The 14,720-nt window shown below is 46.8% G+C and overlaps 1 protein-coding gene and 1 long non-coding RNA gene across 2 annotated transcripts in view; one reads left to right on the top strand and one right to left on the bottom strand.

Annotated features, from left to right (window-relative positions):
• LTK (leukocyte receptor tyrosine kinase) overlaps window positions 1-14,720 on the top strand; it is a 208,051-nt gene that overhangs the window by 136,393 nt on the left and 56,938 nt on the right. The window contains exons 13-16 of the mRNA XM_060263328.1: window positions 533-683; window positions 3,787-3,918; window positions 13,097-13,253; window positions 14,423-14,605. Of these exons, the coding sequence (XP_060119311.1) occupies window positions 533-683; window positions 3,787-3,918; window positions 13,097-13,253; window positions 14,423-14,605 (623 nt within the window). The remainder of the gene's footprint in view (window positions 1-532; window positions 684-3,786; window positions 3,919-13,096; window positions 13,254-14,422; window positions 14,606-14,720) is intronic.
• Window positions 9,331-14,720, bottom strand: part of LOC132590295 (uncharacterized) — a 394,082-nt gene continuing 388,692 nt past the window's right edge. The window contains exon 3 of the long non-coding RNA XR_009556658.1: window positions 9,331-9,345. This is a non-coding gene — a long non-coding RNA (uncharacterized LOC132590295). The remainder of the gene's footprint in view (window positions 9,346-14,720) is intronic.

The raw sequence follows: 14,720 nt of genomic DNA, 5'->3' as shown, positions 1-14,720 counted from the left end.
TTGGCCTGAATATGTTAGCACTTTTAAATTGTGAAGTGCTTTATAATCTTTATTATGTTGACCCTCACAGGAATCCCATTAGAGCAGTTACAACTGATTGTGAAAAGCCCTTTTATATTTCTAGCAATATTAGGAACACATTACTCTGAGCTCAGCTCATTCTCAGTTTTTCTTTTGTTTTTTTTTCCAAAGCACTATCCTAAAGGTCTTGAGCCATCTGATGGTAAAGGCAGTATTGTTTTTGATGGGAGAGGCTTGGATTTGATTATTTCATTCTGTTAAGTGAGGATTTGGCCTTCCTTCTCTCATTGATAAACTCCTGATTAGCAAAAGGGAATCACTGGATCCAACCTGGTGTTCTGCTGCCACAGCCTGCTCTGGCAACACATAGTCCAAGTCACTTTGAAGGCTTTTATGTAAGCCCAGGAAATGTTGGCTTGGTGTGGGGAGATCACATCTGAACCAAATTTTGCAGCTGGCTGTGATGCTGTACAGTTTCTTCCTGACTGCTGTGGCTTCCCCCCCACCCCAGGATTTCAGCATACGGAGCAGCTGGAGGAAAAGGAGCCAAGAACCACAACAAGAGATCCCATGGGATCTTTATTTCAGCCAGTTTCCAGCTGGAGAAAGATGAGCTCCTGTACATCTTAGTGGGACAACAGGGAGAAGATGCCTGTCCAGGGGTAAGGGATTTAGACTTTCAGCACTTGGGCATGATCACACCAGGTATACTGTTAGAGGGTGGGTGAGTTAAAGCATTTCTATGAGGCAATTTCCCCCACCAAAAGTAGCAGCACTAAAATTGGGAATGGGACAGAACTTAGCTCGAAGAAGGGGTATCACTAGTATGGCACTAACTTTTGCAATGTCATTTCTGAATTTCTACCATGTGCCTTGTGATATAGCCAGCTGGGGCTGGTAATAGCCAGTGTAGGGAATGACAGTGTTTCTGTGTGGTTTGCAAGCGGCAGTAGAGCTGGCCTTCCCATTTGGGGGGGGGGGGGGAATACAAGGCCAGTAGCACCTTAGCGATCAACAAGGTTTCCAGAGTATAAACTTTTGTGAGTCAAAGCTCACTTTGTCAGATCAAAGCATCCCTTTGAGCATTTCTAGACTACAAAGCTATATGGGTTTTATACCGCCATCATGACTTCACACAAAGAAACATGGGAATTGTAGTTGGTGACTAGTGAGAGTTATCTTTAGAAGCCCCCCCCCACACACACACACACGTGTTTGTCTTCCAGAGCAACAATTCTCAGGATTTACTGAAAGAAAGGATATTTGTGAAACCACTTAAGAACTGTAATGGGTGTTAGATTCATTCCCTGCATTAAGACAGTAAAATCCTGTGCAGAGTTACTTAAGTCTAAATTCATTGAGTTCACTTAGACTGGAGTCACTCTTCATGGGATAGCCCTGCCAGTGACTTGGGCAAATTCTATGGCCATATATTCAGCAGAATGCCTTTCTGAACTGTACCACTTCAACATTCAAAGAAGCATGTTTGTATGCTCTGCCATTTCAAAGAAATCTTTGCACATACAAAAGTAACCTCTTACTATGGAGGATCCAGTTTCTCCTGCTCAGGCTTTTTTCCTCTATGTGGAATTTGAAAATCTTTGGTGGTTGTTTGTAAATCAGCAGCCTGATGTGGTACAGTCCAGGAAGAGCTGTATTTATTGTTTTATTTAGAACTTTGTTATGCTGCATATCCAGGAACCTGACCATGGTGGCTTATTAAAAAAATAATAAAAATAAAGCATTAAGCAGTGTCTCTAAGAGAGGTTGGAATGACAAGCCTAAGCAAAAAGTGCAAATAGGAGAAACAATCCTAGAAATATTAAAATATTTTAAAATATTGCTCTGGACTTCAAAACTGGCTTATCCACTTGGTTTCTCCTTTTATGTGCTTTAATGAAGCCACCACATGCTGCCATTCCTTTAAAACATAGAGCTATGTATTAAGCAGAGTCTTCTACCAAACCATTTATGTCTTTACTATTATTTACACAACAGTTTTGAAAGGTCACGACCAAGAATAAATCCCCATTGTGTTCAAAGGGAGATTCTCTCCTCTCTCATTTCCCTTAATGGGGCAACCGCACATGGCAACTAGCTGTGATCTGCATGCTGGCCTTCATGGAAAACATATTTCTCTACAAACTGGTTTTTGCTGCATTTTAATTCTTGCTGTTATTTACACACTAATGTCAAATCATCATTGCATTTGGCTCTGGACAAAGGGAGCACAACCAAGACTGTAGAATCTAGGAATCAAGGTCAGAACACATAAAATTTTATAGGATTTTTTCCATTGCTATAATGAGCATTTAGATATTCTCTGCAAAGAGAAAAACAAAGATCAAACAGCTGTGAACATCCTGGTCTCAATTAAACTTGGACTTGAAAAATAATGTATAAACTATCTTTATAGCATAGTACCCAATACAGATGAATGAAATGCGAACCCAGATATAGACAAAATTTCTTCATGGTGATATTTATTCATATTCTGGGATATTTATTCTGGGACCATCTAATATTGATTGTTGATTGTTTGGTCACCCAGAATAGTATTCACGGGTGCCATGGCATCCACCTGTGTGTTTCCTGCCCATTCTGCTTTCTCTGCATCTCTTCCCCAAAGGAAACAGCCAATCCAGGCTTCTCTACTTCACTGGAATAGGAAGTGCTTCCAAAGAGCCCAGGGTTACCCATGTGGAAACAGAGGCTACCATCATAGGAGGATGTGTGCCTTGGGACCTGCTAACATTTTGTAGAACCTCTCAATGTTTTGTGATTGGACCTAGCCCTTTCCAGCAGACATTTTATGCATGATTCTCTCTCTGCCCACCCCCACTCCATGGCAGCCATTTTATTATGCCACCCGCTACCTGTTCTCAAAATTCAAAAAGTGCTCACAGGTTCTACAATTGAGGGCCCCTTCTCTAAATAACTGCTGTGAGACACTCATATCTATTGAGCCATGTGATTGATATGCACTAAAAAGATAGCTTGAAGAAAGGAAAAGCAGAAAATACAGAAGTTGATATGTATGGTTGTTGAGCAACCCAGAGTATCCTGTTGACCTAGAAATAATCAAATATGCAAGTATGGCTTGGCTGCTCACCAGTCAGATACACATTTATTATCCAAACTGGCATGAACTTGACTGGAAAATTATGCTGTTGCCATCATGCCTTAATTTTAAAAAGCAGCAGTGGAAACTGAAACATCCCTATGACCTTTCACCACCTCCCCAAGCCCCTGGACTGCTAGTGTCCAGTCCTGCTTTGAAAGCTTCCAAGTGAAGTCTGCTGTCTGGTCAGAGCCTCTTGCTTGATGACTGCTGCCCCTTCAAAGATCCATTGGCATTTATGGTTCCATGTCTATGGGATTTGTTCCAAAAGTAAAAACTACAGGTGTCAAAAATGCCAGTGTTCAGGTGACATCATCTGGTGACATCAAACCAAGATCATTTACATAGCCACTTCTAGTTCAAAAGCCTTGGGGGGGTGACTTTTTGTGATAAGGGAAGTTCTTTATTAACAAGTTTAATTTTACAAAGCATTATAATAATATTTCCATCTAATTTTAGGTAAATTATTCCATGCCCTTTCACAACCCAAGGCCAATGAGGTTTCCCAACGTCTAAATGCACATACATGTGAATAATTGCTAAAAATCAGGACACTTGAGAATTTCTAAAGAAACTGTTTTTGTTAGTAGCCTAATAATATGCCTGTGCTAGTCTCTAACTGCTGCCTTCTAATTTCCTTTCAGGGTAGCTTTCTGGCTCAGCAGATCTGCTTGGGGGAATCATCCATCATTGAAGAAGAATACAAGAAAGAGAAGGGCCTGACTGACTGGGCTGGAGGAGGGGGTGGGGGTGGAGGAGCCACTTACATCTTTAGGGTAAGTGTTAGTGTTGCTTGTCAGCCTTCTCATCAAAGGCAGGCATTCAGAGGTGCTTGACTAAGCAGGGCTTTTTTTGTAGCAGGAACTCCTTTGCATATTAGCCCACACTCCTATGTAGCCAATCTTTCAAAAGTTTACAGGGCTCTTATTACATGGCTTACTGTAAACTCCTGGAGGATTGGCTACATCAGGGCTATGTGGTCTAATATCTAAAGGAGTTCCTGCTACAAAAAAAGCCCAGACTAAACACCTAATGAAAACATTAGTCTTCAAGTGAAGTGTATGCACTTGAAGGCTGTAGCATTTGTATGCTGCTTTTCACATGGTTCACCCTAATCTGCCAAGAGCACCAGGAGCCAGCAGGTGTGTCCAGTGCTGTGTCAGGACACTTCATGCAATCTGGTCAAGTCACATGGAAAGCAATTTGCCATCAGTATTTATAGTTCCAAGGAGTTCCAAAGAGCTCCAAAGTTCCAAAGAGAGATTGTTGTTTTTAAGTCCCCAGAGAAAGGCTCTAACTCTGAATCTGCACAAAGAATATAGTATATGGACATCCCCTGCATGTTAGACCTCTTCTGCACTGATTTATTGGGAAGGAGGCTTTTAACTTCAAAGATTGCATGTAATAAAGTGTTTAGAATTCTGTTAGAGATCTCTAATTCCCTCTCAAGCAACTACAGTTCCAAGGATTCCTTTCACTGAGGAAATGACTGTTAAAATTTATTGTAGAAAAATTCATAATCAACACTGAACTTAGGGTTGCAAAGCCTATGCCCTCAAATTCCAGGAGCTATAGTGGGTGGAGCTTGAAAGTAGGCGGTGTTACAGATGCTGTAACAACACTTCTGGGTGGTTGCCAGGAAGTGAAATCACAGCCCCTAGTGATGCAATAGGAATTCCCTATATCTTTACCATAGAGACCAGGAAAATTCCTAGAGTGTCACAGGAGAGGGGGCTGTAATATTAGTCTCATTTTTTTTCTCTCACTGATCACTTGATCAAATGCATGCAACTTGAAGTCAACTTGCCCACCACAGGAGGGCATCTGGCAACCCTAGAGCCTGAACTGAGAGTCAAAACAGACCTGTTCTGGAGTAGGACTCTGAACTGGAAAGATGCCCTTGCCTAACATGAAAAGTTCCTTATGACTCACTGCCTGTAGCATTCAATGTACAGTGGCAAGATAAGCTCACCATAAACATGAACCTGATTTTCATGATAAATATGGCAACATCATTCTGCATGATGGAAGTCTGTTTTGTGCCTCTGTTTGAACTTATGCTGTAACACAAATGGGGATTGCATGAAATTTGTCTCCTGTTGGCTGAGTAACCCCAAAAGAATGAAAAGAGAAACAGAAATGTCTTCATGTATCTGTCATGAAATATTGGGAGCAATCATGAATTGGTCTGAGCTTTCATTTGAACACACTTATGCCATGCCTGTAATGGCACAGTTCATTGTAATGTCACCTGAGATATAATAAATACATTTAAAACAAACAAAGACTAAAAACCCAGACCAATCCTGAACAGATTCTGTCTGCATTCTTAACATTCTATTAGAAAATATGCATATGGCCAGTTTGGATCAGTGTTGTGAAACTTAGCACTCTCTACTCACATGTCGTTTTGCTGCTCAAAACTAATCACTTTCCCTTGAAGTTATTAGCCCTCAAAAGATCAAAAAGCAATGTGGTTTTTTCCCCTTTGAGGGCTAATAATAGCTTACATGTGGCTGTCTGTTTTGATCTGGTTGAATCTCTATTCCTTGCTCCCCACAGAACCATGATGAGGACTTCACATGGCTTAGCTTGGCATTTTTTTTTAATTCTGAGAAGTTCTGATCACAATTTTCCCAGCATATCATTTATTCATGTATTATTAATTTTTGAGATTTGTATCCTACCTCCCTTCTGCAACACAGGACTCAGGGAGGCTCACAACATTATAAAAAAATACAGCAGAACCATAAGGTTCATCATTAAAACTGTTAAAACAGTTAATCTCTTGACCCGGTTGCATTACATTTTTTGACCCTAAAACTGTCTGACCCTGAAATGTGGACAGTCTCTGTGTAATCCGTGCTGAAAACATTGGCTGTTTCTACACTCACCATAAAATCCTCTCTCTGTGCAAATTTCAAAGCCACCTTCCACACTGCATATCACAGTCACTTCTCTCTTGCCTCGCAGAATCTTAAATCGTCTACATTCATTTAGTTGAATGTGCACCGAAATTGCTTCCACTCTGGAGTTGCTGCGCAGTTCAAGAGTAGTTTTGATCAGGAGTTTTCTGAACATCTGGATCTAAGGTCGTAATTGTAGAACTCTCCCTCTGAGTTTTCAAACTCCTCCACAAAGCTCCACCCCACTTTTCATTGTTCAGTTGCTCACCCAGTTCCTGCTCTAGGAATGAGACATTTTTGTTTCCTGTCACAGGAGCTGGCAACCACAGCCAGAGGGCTGATTTCACTCGGGAGATGAAAGCAGCCAGGCAGGGGTCAGCGCGGCTTCTCCAGCCCAGCTTCCCTCACAAGGAGAACGTGCCCTGCCCAACTGCTCTTGCCTTGTAGGTGAAAGCAGCTGGGCAGGGCATCAGCGCAGCTTCTCTGAATAAAAGCCCAGTTCCAACCAGACCCCAAAGAAAAGCGCATTTTGAGTGGTTGAGGATGTATGTGCAACAGCAGAACCTTGACTGGGGTTTCAAGCCCCCCACCTATGACCGGGCAATCTCAAGTGACAGCTGAATTGACCTTCCAGTCACAGACACAACATATCTGATTCAGGCCTCCCTCCCATGTTCCAGCACCTCTGAGAGGAGTGGATAGGCATGACTTTCTGCATGCTTTAGCACCCAGGGGTGCAAAACCAAGAAAAAGACTTCCCCCTGCTTGCCTCGGGGAGTCTAGGTGAGGTGTAGGCCTGCAGGGCTTTCTTCCTGCTTTCGCAAATATAGATGTAAAACGCTGCAAAAGGAGCAAATTTTTGAATGTAGAAGTGTAATGTACTGAGTGACGAGACGTGTTGAAGGCAACATGCTTTATTAGCGAGTACATCACAAGGCAGGGCAACGCGGGCCGGGTCCCAATTATATACATACCCCAGAACAACCCTCAGTCTGGCCAGTTAAACTTCCCACCACAGATCTTGATTGGCGGAGCGTATTTGCGGAACTACATCCGGGGACCAGTGGACTTCCACTGGTCACCTCCATAGCATCCGCTGTGTTGTAATTTCGGGACTGAAATGCAAGACACAACACTCCTCCCCCCCTAGTTCAAGACACAAAGTCTTTCAAGTAGGCTGGCGCCCTGCGTTCCCGGGTCGACCTCCTCGGGGTTATTTGGGGAGTTGGAGTGGCCGCCGTGGCTGGCGGGGCGGCTGGTTCCTTGTGGTGGGGCGATGCCGGAAAAGGGCTGTCCGTCGCCTGTTGCTGTTCTGGAATCTCCTCTCTGGGGGGGTGCTCCATCTGCTGTGGTGCTCTTCCGCTCGCATAGTTGGTGTGGCCAGCATAGGCTGGGCAGCTTCCGGGGGTGTTGCTGTTAGTATTCCCCCGTTTCCCCCTCCCCCGATCGCTGTCGGTTCTTCTGGCAATGTGCGATGGTGCAGCTAGTCAATATGCCTCCTTAAGATCAGGCCCCCCTCCAACGAGACCTCATAGGAGCGGGACCCAGTGACCAGCAGCACCCGGGTGGCTAACCACTCTGGCCTGCTTGCAAAGTTCTTTGCGTATACCGGATCTCCTGGAAAGAATCTCCTAGCGGCTTCCCTGCTTTCAGGGGAACTGCAGAGGTCCATCGCCCGGTCAGGATGCAACCTGTCTAGCCTCGCGATCAACTTCCTCCCCATTAGTAATTCGGCACGGCTTAACCCGGTGACGGGGTTGGGGGTGATTCTGTTACCAAATAGGACGGCTGCCAGGCGGTGATCCCAATCTCCCTGTACAATGCGACCCAGGGCCTCTTTTGTGGTGTGCACCATGCGCTCTGTTTGGCCGTTGGTGGCTGGATGGAAAGAGGTGGACCGAATGTGCTGGATGAGGTACCAATTCAAGAACTCCTGGAATTCCCGGGAGGTGAAAGCGGTCCCATTGTCCATGACGAGGGTCTCGGGAACCCCATGAATGCAAAGACCCTTCGCAAGGCTCTGACCGCCGCCGCAGTGGAGGTTGAAGCTACAGGAATCACTTCCAACCACTTGGTGTATGCATCAACTAAGATAAAGAATATCTGGCCCTGGTATGGCCCCACAAAGTCTAGGTGTAACCGGGACCACGGCCTCCTGTTGGACTCCCAGCAGTGGACAGGGGCACTGGGTGGATCAGGTCGGGACTCTTGGCAAGGTTGGCACCTTCGAACCCATCTTTCTATCTTCTCACCCATACCCGGCCACCATACATAGCTACGTGCCAGGGCCTTCATGTGCACTATCCCTGGGTGTGTTTCGTGTAGGGCTTCTAGCACTTGCATCCGCAACGGGGGGGGGGGGGGGAACCACCACCCTGCTATCCCAGAGAAGGCACCCCATGTGCATGGACAGTTCTTCTCTGCGTGATGCAAATGCCCTGAATTCTGCGTCCAGTTTGCCTGTGGGCTACCCCCTTCCCATCCAGTCTAAAACGCATGCGAGGATGCGGTCTCTACCCGTGGCCCTAGCTACCTCAGTGGCGTGGAGGGGCCTCTCTGGTAGAGTCTCTATGAGCATCACATGGTGGGCGGGGGCAGGATCCGGGTCCATAGAGGGCAGCGGCAGGCGGCTGAGGGCATCCGCGTGTTCCATAGCTTTGCCGGGGCGGTGGACCAGGGCATATGTGTATGAGTTGAGGAACTGGTTCCACCACAGGATGCGCTGTGACAGAATTTGCAGTGTCTGGTGGTCTGGGGCGAGGAGGTCCAGTAGCAGCTTATGGTCCGTGGCGATCGTGAAATGCCTACCATACAGGTAGTCGTTGAATTTATGCACACCCGCCACTATTGCCAAGGCCTCCTTGTCTATCTGGGCATAGTTGCACTCCGCAGGGGTCAGGGTCCTCGAATAATAGGCCACGGGAACCTCCCTCCCATCCGGGAGTTGGTGCCTCGGAACGGTGCCCACCCCGTACGGGGAAGCATCGCAAACCAGAATCACTGGTAAGGATTCGTCAAAATGGTGGAGCACATCATTGGAAACTAGGAGGTCCTTGACTGCCTGAAAAGTGGCGGCCTGCTTCTTTTCCCAGACCCACGGGGCGTTTTTATCGAGGAGCCTATGAAGGGATTCTACGATGGCCGCTTTGTGGGGCAAAAATGAATGATAAAAATTTAATAATCTCAAGAAACTTTGTAACTCCATCTTGCACGTGGGGGCTGGGGCGTGGACAATAGCCCTGGTCTTGTCGGCCATCGGGTGGATTCCCACGGCGTCTACTGCAAACCACAAGAACTCTACCCTCGACACCCCAAGGGAACACTTATCCCGCTTTACTTTAAGTCCCGCCACCTGGAAACAGCTGAGTACCTCGCGCAGACGGCTTCGGAACTCCTCAGTGTCCGGGACGGGGATCAAAACATCATCAAAAAACGGTTGCACTCCAGGGATCCCTTTGAGAAGAACATCCATTATGCTCTGAAAAATCCCCGGAGCCACACTAACCCCAAATTGCAACCGCCGCACCCGGAAAGCTCCCTTGTGAGTCACAATGGTCTGGGCTTCTGCTGTCTCGGCGTCCACCAGGAGTTGCTGGTATGCCTGGGCCAAGTCCAGTTTTCCAAAAACCTTAGAGCCTGCTAGGGCTGCCAGTACATGCCTGACCACCAGAACAGGGTATGGGTTGTCCTGAAGTACCTTATTTATTGTGCACTTATTTATTGTGCACTTGTAATCAGCGCATATGCGCACATCTCCATTCGGCTTCACTGAAGTGACTATGGGTGTTTCCCATGCAGCATAGGATACCGGTTCTAGCACTCCCTGGGCCATGAGGCGGTCCAGCTCCGCTTCTATTTTTGGTTTAAGAGCGAACGGAACTCGCCTGGCCTTCAGCCTTATCAGTCTCACGTGGGGATCGAGGGGTAAGGTGATGGGAGGCCCCTTGTAGCACCCCAGGGACCCATCAAACACTTCCGGGAATTCCCAGCACACGTACTCAAAATTTTGCATTCGCATCTGCTGCACCCGCACTATTTGAATACCCAGCGGTCAAAACCAGGCCAGCCCCAGTAATGTGGTGAGCTGGCGTTTGACCACGAGAATGTCCAGCTTGCCCCTAAAGTTCTTAAATTCTACCCTTACAGTGGCCCAACCCAAAATCTGTACAGGGTTTTTTTGGAAGTCCCGTAGTATGAAGTCCACCGGTTGCAGCCAGGGCCGGCCATAGGGACAAAGTTTTCTTAGAGACTCCTCCGAAATTATGGAGATGGAGGAGCCCGAGTCCAGCTCCATTAGGCATGGAGCGCCCTTGATTAGGACCGACACCCTGACCTTATCTGGGGTGGTGAGGGGCAAGTTCATTACCTGCAGGCTAGTAAATGCGGTCAAGCAGGCATCGGTCGAGTCGTGGTTGGTGGACTGGCATCTGCGGGTGGCCTTGGCCCGGCAAGCCCACGCTATATGGCCCACTCTTCCGCAGTTCCTGCAGTCCATGTTGCAGTAGAAGCAGTCCCGGCGCTCGTGTGGATCCCCACAGCTGGCGCACTTGGTGTTGGCTGGTCTCTATCGCTTGTGGCCGCGTGGGCACTCTTGGCCCCATTCCTGGTTGGCAACATAGCTGGTTTGCTTCCTCCTCCTCTGGGTTGCCCGGTGCCATCTTCTCCTGGTGGACGGCTTCCACTCGCATGTTGTTGTAAGCTTTGGTTGCTCTCTCAAATGCGGTGGCTTCATTGAAGGCGAGTTGGAGGGTGAGCTCTTCCTTTGTGAAGAGCTTTTGCTGCAGTCTTTCATCTTGGAGGCCCCAGACGAAGCGATCCCTCAGGGCTTCATCCAGCTTGTCGAAGCTGCAGTTCCCTGCGATTTGTCGGAGGGCGGCCAAGTAGATGGCGGCTGTCTCTCCTGCCCCTTGATCCCTCTTGTGGAAGAGGAATCAGCGGGCGATGATGGAAGGCTGGGGCAAGAAGTGCCCAGTCAGGAGTCTGACTATGTCCTCGTACGTTTTCTCCATGATTTTTGCAGGAGCCGAGAGACCCTTTGCGATATCGAATGTGGCCTCCCCACAGACACTCAGGAGCATGTCTCTCTTACGGCTGTTGTCTGTAATCATGTTTGCTCATAGGTAGCAGTCAACCCGCTCCGTGTAGGTCTCCCACCTATCGGGGCTGGCAGGGTCGAACTCTGCAAGGTGGCCCGTCGTCCCACTTGGGTTAGCCATGGCAGCGGCGGGTGCTTCCATCTCCCTTGAATGCATGCCTTCCTCGTCTCCGGCCAGGTCAGCGAAGTCCCGCTTGGGGAGTTACCTGGCTAGCATCCCACCTTTGTCACCACTGTAATGTACTGAGTGACAAGACGTGTTGAAGGCAACATGCTTTATTAGCGAGTACATCACAAGGCAGGGTAACGTGGGCCAGGTCCTGATTATATACATACCCCGGAACAACCCTCAGTCTGGCCAGGTCCAATCCTGGCCAGTTAAACTTTCCGCCACAGATCTTGATTGGCGGAGCGTATTTGCGGAGCTACATCCGGGGACCAGTGGACTTCCATGGTCACCTCCGTAGCGTCCGCTGTGTTGTAATTTCGGGATTGAAATGCAAGACACAACAAGAAGCATTTTGAATAATGCAAATCTGTAGCAGGCAGATTCAGCATTCAGTAGATCTGGATCAAAGCTGATGGAGAAAGGGCCATTAAGGGCATCTGTTTAAGAAGACTGTCATACTAATAATTGTTTAGTTTTGAAAAGGACAGCTTTTCTTCAAGTGTTGCTTGTCTTATGTGCATGCAGATTGTTGTCTGCTCCTCCTGGTCCACAACTTGGCTGTGAATGGTTTTATCAGATGAAGGCTTGTACATTGTGGGCACTTTCATACATGCTAAATAACACACTTTCAATGCAGTTTGTGATTAGATTTTACCGTGTGAAATGGCAAAATACACTTGCAAAGGATTGTGGAAGTGGATTGAAACGGCATTATTTATCTTATGTGAAAACACTCATAATATATATCTAGCAGTGTAACTGTTTTTGTGGCTACTAACAGATGAGCAGTTTGTGGTGCATGGGAGGCACCTCAAATCGAGCAGGCTCAGAAAGAAGCATCCTAAACCATCCACAAGCTCCCCTGCAAGCCGTTCCCATCCCATTCGTGGGGTGACTTGGTGCAACTGGACAGCTGTTGCACACCATCCCCTGTAGCTTGGTTCGGGCATCTTTTTTTTTTCCATTCATTTTTTGGTTATGGGCATGTGTGCTCACACACCCATGCACCTATGCACTTGAAATCAATAATTTTTTAAAATAAAAAGGCCAGAAGTGGCTTGGGGCAGCTTGGTGGGTTCACACCACCAAGGTGCCTCATTTGTGCGCTTCCATGTCCAGACGCCAAAGAGGCGACTGGTATGCGGCTCAGAAATCTGCTACTTTGAACGTGGTAGCTTTTTGAGCCATTCTGAGGATGCCGGAGGACGGGTTGGATACAGGATGGGTTTGGGCAGCAGATGTGCTTGTTTGGAGGGATTTTTCTAGTTGGCTTCTGAGGCATCTCTGGGTCACCTCAAACTGCCCATCTGTAAGCAGCCATTGAGTGGCAAATTTATTTGGTGCTTATTTACTTATGTAGAAATGATTGCATTTTTCATGCACCAGTGAATTCTGGACACCCTAGTCCTCTGTAGTGAACTGCTATTCCAAGGTTTCCCCAGTGAGGAAAAAATGTCTGCTAAGCTAATTTTTCAGTAAAGGCTGAAAAATCCTTATAGTTAATATTTCAAAGAATTTTACATCTACTGCTAAAGTTTGATCTATAAACTAGATTCCTGGCTCCATGGCATAATTGCCGCTGCCTAGTGTTGTATTTGTGTGTAAGTCTGCTCAGTGTTGTTGCATTACATTTCATACTTATAAGAGGGGGAAAATGTTAACCATTCACACTTGATATTTCCCCTCCTTTTTAAAAACTGGTACCTGATGTTGAACTTGCTACAATTTCTCAACTTCCTCAATGCATTCATTGTGTCTGTATGTGTGTGCACCTTATTGAGCAGCAGAAAGATGGCGCTTTTGAGCCCTTGCTCATTGCTGCAGGAGGAGGAGGGAACAGTTACTTGAAATACAAGGATGGTTCTCTAGAAGATACCTTCATGGAAAAGTATGTGAACAGTGCAGCAATACCTGGAGTCAGTGGGAGAACTGGGGCAGCAGGTAAGGATCTGTTTAAGGCCTTCAGTGCAATCTTAAGAAAACTTTCCTGGGAGTAAGCCCTGTTGAATACACCAAAGTAGGATTCCATGTAGACCTGTTTAGATTACTTTCTTTCTTTGAATCTAGAAGCTCTGTGTGTGTATAAATTTGGGGAGATTTGTGACATTATATATATTGGGATTATTGTCAGTGCTTTAATGCAAACAGCCCAATAACTTTACAAAAATGGTCCTCAGATCTCAACACAAAGAAGACCAGGTAAAATGTTGAGGTTTTTGGCATCCAAAGAAATTTGCATAACAGTTGGGGAACAGTTAGGATAAAAAAGAAATGAAATGATCTTGGGGAAAGTGAAAAAAAATCTAGTGGAAAACATGGCTAATAAATGACAAATAGTGCATTACTGCAAATATGTTCTCATAGCGTGAAGGAGCAGATAAGATTTCAAAGACATGGATGGCAGAATTCAATCTGTGCTCAGCTAAGAATTATTCTCATCCCTAAAGCAATTTTGCTAGAGCAGGCCCATAGCTACAGGGGAGCCTCTGGGAGTCCTGCCCCCTGAATTCCTAATGAGGCCCCTTACCTCAGGACCCTCCAACCCAGCAGAGCAGGAAGGGAGGGTGGGGGCAACTGCAATGGATCCTTGTGCTCTCACAGCTGGCTTTTTGCCTCTTCAGTCTAGTGTCTGCTGAAAGCAGCCCAGCAGAGGAGGGGCGTTTTCGCACTGACCTTAATCGGCAGCGATGTCCCTCTTCACCGCGCAGGATCTGCGCGGATTTCGCACCCATTGCTGCGGAGCACCCGGAAGAGCCGCAAAGTCCCACGGCATTTGCGGCGCAAATGGAAACCGCCAAAAAACAGTTTCCATTTGCGCCACAAAAGCCGCGGGACTTTGCGGCTCTTCCGGGTGCTCCGCAGCAATTGGTGCGAAATCCGCGCAGATCCTGCGCGGTGAAGAGGGATGTCGCTGCCGATTGAGGTCAGTGCGAAAACGCCCGAGGTCTTTTGTACTGTACTATTATAGTAGATTTTGAGAATCAAAGAATCCTGGGGTATGTGAGGAGACCGTAAGCATACACTCTTATGCATCTACATCTGTGTTTCTGTAACATTCTGTGAAATGAGCTTGTGGCTACTTGGATTGTCTCTTATGTTAATTTCTACAGGTGGAGGAGGTGGTTGGGAAGATATCACCCACTTTTCTTGGGCTGGAAAATCTCTGCTGGAAGGTGGAGAAGGTGGCATGGCCTGCCACCAAGCACTGGAAAAACTCCAGTGGGCCACATCAGGTGGCTTTGGCGGTGGAGGAGGAGCTTGCACATCTGGTGGTGGAGGTGGAGGATACAAAGGTGGGTCAGGCTAGAGCTTCATTACACTTAATCAAAATGTATTGTGCTAGCTGATGTGTGTTGATATAAGCTAAGAACAAAAGTATACTAAAAGGATTGTTCTCTCCTGCAAACT

The sequence above is a fragment of the Heteronotia binoei genome, chromosome 21, assembly GCF_032191835.1.
Source record: "Heteronotia binoei isolate CCM8104 ecotype False Entrance Well chromosome 21, APGP_CSIRO_Hbin_v1, whole genome shotgun sequence".
Classification (NCBI taxonomy): domain Eukaryota; kingdom Metazoa; phylum Chordata; class Lepidosauria; order Squamata; family Gekkonidae; genus Heteronotia; species Heteronotia binoei.
This window is presented reverse-complemented; position numbering and strand designations above follow the sequence as displayed.